The 7,610-nt window shown below is 34.0% G+C and overlaps 1 protein-coding gene across 6 annotated transcripts in view; it reads right to left on the bottom strand.

The window, feature by feature from the left end:
- Positions 1–211: 211 nt before the first annotated feature.
- KANSL1L (KAT8 regulatory NSL complex subunit 1 like) overlaps positions 212–7,610 on the bottom strand; it is a 139,078-nt gene continuing 131,679 nt past the window's right edge. For all 6 annotated transcript variants that reach the window (XM_050751405.1, XM_050751407.1, XM_050751410.1 and 3 more), the window contains exons 10-15: positions 7,310–7,428; positions 6,379–6,503; positions 4,840–4,894; positions 2,966–3,078; positions 1,906–2,074; positions 212–1,045 (exon numbers count right to left, since the gene is read on the bottom strand). In XM_050751405.1, coding sequence (XP_050607362.1) covers positions 815–1,045; positions 1,906–2,074; positions 2,966–3,078; positions 4,840–4,894; positions 6,379–6,503; positions 7,310–7,428 — 812 coding nt within the window. In that variant the 3' untranslated portion in view covers positions 212–814. The remainder of the gene's footprint in view (positions 1,046–1,905; positions 2,075–2,965; positions 3,079–4,839; positions 4,895–6,378; positions 6,504–7,309; positions 7,429–7,610) is intronic.

Here is a 7,610-nt window from a genome sequence, read left to right as displayed (position 1 = left end):
AGATGTGATAGTATTAAATTGCACCAATATTTAACTCAAATTTGCTTGCTTTATTTTGTTAGGAGTAAACAGAAAGTAGCCTGTGTTTAGTCCCAAAGATATCAATGATTTTGGATAAAGAAGTTTTGTGTTATCTGGTATATAAATTTCTGTAAATAACTTCTACTGTTGGTTAAACACGTTAAACAAAAAAACAACAAAAAACTTAATCTCTATATTCAAGATGTTCAGATGTCTTTTATCAGTGGAAACCTGTGTTTTATCTATACTGCAGCTTACATTTCATAGGGTAGTTCATACATGCATTTCCAAGGGGAGTGGGTCATTGCCAGTGTTTCAAAAACTACATAGGGGGATGTGTGTGTGTATGTTTATTTTATACACACATATTTGTATATTCTAATATATTATTAAGGCAATTTTAATGAATTACCATGTATATAAAAAATAGCTGTCACTTGGCGCACAGGTTTGTATATATGTGTATATATGTGTATGTATGTATGGTGTGGGTACATAGTCTTAAAAATTACCCAGTAAGGTGATTTGACATCAAGTTGCAGCAATTAATATCTTGGTGTTTGTAAGTTGCATGATAAACACAAATGACTACCACTTGTCTGTAGATGAAAAGCTGGTTACCCTTGTGGTTCCAGAAGGAAAAACAGACTTATCTTGCCTGTTTCATAAACAGCATAAAAGATTAATACATGCAGAACATGCTCTTATTCTGGAGGGGATGGGAGATCCAGAACAGGGCTTTATTTCCTCCCATCTTTCCTACATTTACATAGTTTTCTTAACCTGTTCCCTGTCACCTATTTTTTTTAACATTAGTAAGTCCTAGATCAAAGGTTTTGTATTCTTCTATTCCATCTGACTGCTTTTTTGGATGGTGGCCATTCTCTGGTACACTGGTACCGAAGATTTCACCATGGAAAGCTGTGCTTGACCATTCAACCCGATCGTTTTTTTCATCTTCACATAATAAGGCTGCCATGTCTTCACCCTTCAGTGGAAAAGTCCGTCGTTCCCACCACAAAGACTGAAAGGGGAAACATTTTCAGTTAAGTTTCAACTAATTTGTTTTGTTTAAATTCATCTAACAAGTAATCTGTACATATCTATATTGTAATAATTATTGTTCTGTTCTTTTAGCACATAACTGTACAAATTTTCATTTCAACTTAAATAGCAACTCAAAAGGGAATATACTGAGAATTCTTGAGTGACTTTTGGGATTTATTTCTTTACTTTGCCTCTGCCAAGAAGAGGAAATGCTGCCACAGGCAGTGGTCTTCATTTCCAACCTAAGAGCACTTTGGGAAAGTGTTCTCAGGTTTGATACACTTCTACAATGTCTTCATTTTCATTATTAAAGGTACCTATTAACTTTTTCTTTCCTGAGCTTTCTGCAACTTGCCTGTTAATTCTATAATCTCCATTCCATTCTAGATCTAGTTCTTTTTCAGTGTCTATTTATGAAGAAAGGTGTAAGAATTTTATGGATGCAGTGTTAGAAAGCAGTACCTTTAAGGTAGGAACTGGGTCTGTGGTGAGGCATGTAAAAATCTTAAGATATGAGGAGAAAGAAATAGCAGCTAACGTTGGCCATGTAGCAGGTGCTATTCTTCATCAATCAGGTTTGTTTTGTAATGAAACTTTGATAGTACTCCATTCTCTAATAGATGAATGAGTACTTGGAGGTTCGTATTGACTTGTTACACAAGGTGACTGTAGTTAGTAGTGGACACAAAATGCTGGAATACAGATCTTCTCTACCTATCTTATTGAATTTGTTATGTAATGATGTAATAAAGAAAATTAATTTTTTTCAAGTAGTTTCTACAAACAAGTAGTTAAAAGGCAAGGAATGGGAAGTTTAATCATATATATTGCACTTACATTGGTTTCTTGGCTTTGACTTAAAGAAGGTAAGCCATATGCACACAGATCCTGGTTCTCTGAAGGAAGCTCAGGAGGACTTGCAGCAGCACAGTGCTGACTGCTACTAAAGTTATTAGGGTATTCTTTCAAAAGCAAGTCATGTCCTTCAACATTTTTACTGTAAGCTCTAGCAAGAAAATCAGGAAAACACAATTATTTGTTATTTTTTGAGGTCTTGAAAACTTATGAACAACCCAAGGTATCACTGAGTCAAGTTAACTTGGTAACTTTAAACAGTTTTGCCCAAAGATTTTTAAAAATTCCTCTGGTGCTATTTATTACTTTCGTACTCAGAGGATGAAACAGTACTTTATGAAATATTTTACCGAATTATAATAGGGGGAGGGGTGTTCTTGCTGTTTATTTGGTTTGTTTTTGTCTTTTGTTTGACTAATTAAACAAAAGATACTCCTTAACTAAAACGACTACCAGACTTCACACAATCTTGCTTTTTGAGTTTTGGCTCTTTTAAAAATGATCAAATGTATAATAAATATAAAATAACAGGGATTTTCTCACATAGTAATTATGTCTGATTTACTTCCCCTTCCCTCAAAGCTCATTTGTGTTTCTAAAAGTATTTTAGGCTTTTTTGCATTTTAGACTAAACAGGTTTCTTGAGAAATTTTTTATTTTTTTAAAAAAACCATATTTTAGAAGTAGTTATGTTAAAATGGATTACCTAAACTCCAGTCCCCAGTGTGAGGTCCATTATTAAAGTAGATTGAAATGAACTACTTCATATATACAGAGAATTTTCACATTGTTAGTTAGTTAAATCTATTCCTGAGGCTGACAATGTAAGAAACAGTAAAATACATAATTTCATCATTATAGAATTAGCTCAAATATATTTTGAATACAAGCTCATTCTGTGTAGTATTTTACTTCTGGTGCACAAATAGCTGATGTTACAACATCATGGTTTCCTTTTCAGTGGTCTCACCGAAAACTCATGCAGAGGTTTTGTTCATTTCACATGAATTCTATGGTTTGGGGTTTTAAATTTATAACCTGCCTGCTGTTTCTTCTGTGCCACTTGCTTTGCTCCCATAGTGACCATCTGGCTTGCTCTCTCTCTTCATATTTTTTGTGCCTTAGGGAGAAGACTTCATCAGAAAGATCTTCTATCTGGAATTAGAAATAAATATTTTTGCTTTAATCAGAAACATTTTGAAATATAAGATCAGGCTGGGCACGGTGCCTCACGCCTTTAATCCCAGAACTTTAGGAGGCCAAAGTGGGTGGATCACGAGGTCAGGAGTTCAAGACCAACCTGGCCAAGATGGTGAAACCCTGTCTCTACTAAAAATACAAAAATTAGCTGGGCATGGTGGTGGGTGCCTGAAATCACAGCTACTTGGGAGGCTGAGGCAGAGAATTGCTTGAACCCAGGAGGCGGAGGTTGCAGTGAGCCAAGATCGTGCCACTGCACTCCAGCCTGGGTGACAGGGTGAGACTCTTGTCTCAAAAAAAGAAATACAAGATCGAGTTTCAAGGTTTCAAAGAGTTTCTCATGTAGAAAACAGTAGGAAGCAAACTAAAATGCTATCTGTGTAAGTTGAGAGAACAAATGTTATCAGATGAACTTCAAATTCCTATAAAAGGGGAGTCAAAAATGTTTTAAAATTATTTTATTATTGTTATTTTTAGACATGGGTCTCTGTTGCCCAGGCTGTAGTGAGTGCAGTTGTGCAATCATAGCTCACTGCAGCCTCGAACTTCTGGGCTCAAGCGATCCTCCTACCTCAAAAAACTTAAAAATACTTGTGTACTATTGGTTCATATTTGAAGACTTCGGTAGACTACAGATGAGTTCATAGTGCTTTCCATTTGCCATAGCTTAGTACCAGTAGTCTTAATGCTTTGTTCATTCAAGAGCTTTTATGGATTGTGGAGGACACACTATTCTAAGATGTTAATATCAAAGAAAAGTATAAAACTAGCTTAAATCAGAATTAATTTAATGAATGACTTATCTAGGTTTTGAACCTGGAATACTACCTTGGTTATGGTATTTAAGAATTTGGGTTTCTTGGCTAGGATCATTCAGAAATGAGGAAGAATACATTAGAAGAGGAAAGGGCATTAAAAGGTAAATTTTGGTAGTTGAAAAACGTGACCACTGGACATAGAAAGATTGTTACTTGACAGAAACTAAGTGTCTTCAACAGTGTCTTCTAGAGACCATCACTTTGGAATTAGTTTGGTTATAAAGTATTTTTCCCTATAATCTTATCTTGATAAAATTTTATCCATACATATTCACAACCCCTTACCTGCAATTCCAAAATCCAAAAATCTGCAAAAACAAATTTTTCAGAATTCATTTGGTGACACAGCCTGATCTGTAATGATGTGAGGCTATTTTTAGTGTTTATCCAACTCAACTATGAATATTTCACTACAGAAACATTAATGTCTGATTCCTCTTACACCCTAGACTCTACAGGTATTACATGATGTATATACCACATTACTTTTTTAAAGTCCGAAATTTTCCAAACTGAAGAGCAAATTGGCCCTACGATTCTGAAAATGGCATTTAAACCTTAAAATAATGAGTGAGACTAATCTCATGCAGAAAAATATAATACTGACAATGAATGTGGATATTCATGTAAATTCAGTATCTCAAAAACTCAAACAAATGCTGTATTTTTTTTTGGCTTTTTAAATTATTGTGTATTTGTGTATTATGCTGGTAGTCAAATTTGCACAAAACATTTTTTGAATATTCTTTTAAAAGAACTTCCTTTTCATAAGTGAAAGGAAAAAAAAATCAGTGTAAGTTAAAGGGTTTATATATTCCTTTAATTCCCTGAATGTCAAAGCAAGCAGGTTTCATTATACATAATGTATAATTATCCCATTAAATGAAAGGCAGCTTACCTCTTCTTCGCCTAAATTATATTCATCCAAAGGCTGAAGAACAACCATCCTCCAGCTGTTGAAGAGAAAAACCAATGTTAAACAGCTTTTATCTATCTAAATGTGGCAATTTTATACTCTAAGCACAGCTAAGTGTATTAGTATTTTCTTTCCTTGGCACTTCATGGTTCAAATTGTGTTTTAATACTTAATTTTTTTAAAAGAAAAATATTTGTATTATGAGTAAAGGATAAAAGAGAAAATGAGACGTGACTTTTGGCTTTATGGTGAATAGTCTGTTCTGTATAGCTGCATTTTATACATAATAATTATGTACTGACTGAAGTTAGTGGTATGCTGATAAACCTGGCCTGGCCAAAAAGTAACAGAAGGAAAAAAACCCTGGTTTGTATGTTTGCCAGTTTCTTTGGTGTGAAAATACCTACCATAGCCCCTTTTGAGTCATCAGTAGTTTAATAACTGGCTCACAGAAGTCTTCTATATTTAACTATCTACTCAGCCAGCTAGCTCCAGCCTACCATTGCAAGTTGAAATATATTTTTGCTACAGAACATCATAGCCACAAATGTTACTCATTACTTATGCAACAAGTATCCACAGATTATAGGAGTTCTCATAGTAGAACTCTTATAGAATATTAGAGTTCTTCATACCTCAAGGTAATTATGAATAAAAGAAATTATGAAATTAGAATAGAGATGTATAACAATTAACTGAAATTGTCACCCACCTGTCTCTGTTTGCAACCTTTTCTGTCTCTACTTCCTGGTGTCATATTTATATTCTTAAGAAACTGCACTCATCATTTCTAAAAAGTTGGGCTAACTTTACTGCCAGTAGGGAGCAGATCTGCGTATGGCATTCAGGGACCTCCACAATCTGGACCTAACTTTGTTTCTAGCCTCCCATTATCAACCTGCACAAAACAGTATCTGGCTAAACCTTACACGCTTGTCCTGTGCCTTTGTTGTGGTATCGCTATGTAAATACCGTCTCCACCTTCCCATTCCTTCATGGGTGACTTCCCAGACCTTCCCACTCATCTTTTGAATGTGTTTATTGCTGACTTGGCAATACATCACAATTTTTTTTTTTTTTTTTTTTTTGGTCACAGGTATTACTGTCTTACAGTGTGAATACCCCATGAAAAGGCAAAACTTTGCAACTTATGTCACACCTGTACCTTTAAGGGCAAGGATTATTTGTTGCTATAGTTTTTATGTCACTAAAGTGCCTTTTAGTGTCATATACACAGTAGATAACTAAATGACATTGAATAATAAAGACTAAGAATGCTAAAGTAGTCTAGGAATTCCCAAATCTTAATAAAAACTCAGAAATAAACTGCGATACTATATAACACTTTTTCTAAAGGCATGAGTAATTTTTTTTTTTTTCACCGTTTCCCCTCCATGGCTATGAAAGAACTGGGAGAAGGATCCTCCTTTGATTAATTAAAATTCGAACTTCACTTTGAAAATTTAAGTTTATTAAGGAAGGAAGGAAGAAGGAAAAATATGAAGATGTGAGTATACGTACCTTGGAGTAAGTATTTCCTTATATTGGAGTTTCTCTAATTTAGCTGGGGCTACTAATGACATGGGAATCACAATGTTATCTATGTCATAAGAGCTCTCACTTCTCAATCTCCGTCGTGCAGTATTCTGCAAAGCAGGATTACAGTAGATTTACAGTACTGTCTAGTTACTTCTGATACCCTCCTTTCATCAGTTACATAAATATGGCAGTACACATGTTACATAATTTTTGTAAATACATTGTTATAAAGTCTAAAATGTGTTCAGAAAACTAAGAAAATATTTCTGTATTTTGTAAATCAGAACAATCTCTTGGTAGATGTGTAATGTAATTATGTGTGCAAGCATACAAGCTTATTTTTAAGACCATAAAAAAAAGTCTTAAATGCAAAACTCTTTATCAGAAAAGACTAACATACATCACCCTAAATGTCAATGAAATGATCAGTAACCCACTTTTTATTAGGAAAGGCAGTGAAATATTTTTGGTCAGCCCTTCAGTATACTCTTCATTTGTGCGTTCCTGGTTCCTGAGCTTCAGACTGTTCATTTCTAAACACTGCCACCTTTTGACCTCTCTGTACCCTGGCCAGATAACCAAAAAAGCAGGATAAGAACAAGACAAGTCCTGAATTCTCATTAGTAAGATTTTATTTAGCTTCATATGTTAAGGAATAGAGATGATCATGATAATCTAAATTTTTAACACCTAAAAAGAAGCTATAACCAAATATTAATGAACTTTTAGCTTCATAGTTAAAAATAAGTTGTATAAATCAAATTTATTGTTTTCTAACAAGATAGTTATAAATGTCTATTAATACGTGCTAGTAAATAAGGCTGTTATAGATTAGCAAAATATAAATTATTTTCAAAATCAGGTGTTTTTATTTTTAAAGCCATTTTAGAGTTCAACATAGAGAAAAACCTACTCGTGATGATGAATTCTGGATTCTTGATAAAACGTTGACATTAGAAACAGCTGTAAAATTGCTATGGGATCCTGATTCTGTGTGTTGAAAATCAGATTCTTCAAGTTTAATTCTTTCTCCTGCCGTGGAAAGAGCCATTGAATATCACACATTAAACATGACTAATAGGTATCATTAGAATTACTTTCCTAATTAGATGACAGGTGATTGATTCCTTGTTTTTTGTTTTTGTTTTTTAATTCGTGTATTAGAAAACAAAAAAGGAAATGAAAAAAGAGGAGTCTTACAGTCATGCCATAAG

The sequence above is a fragment of the Macaca thibetana genome, chromosome 12 (genome assembly GCF_024542745.1).
Source record: "Macaca thibetana thibetana isolate TM-01 chromosome 12, ASM2454274v1, whole genome shotgun sequence".
NCBI lineage: Eukaryota > Metazoa > Chordata > Mammalia > Primates > Cercopithecidae > Macaca > Macaca thibetana.
This window is presented reverse-complemented; position numbering and strand designations above follow the sequence as displayed.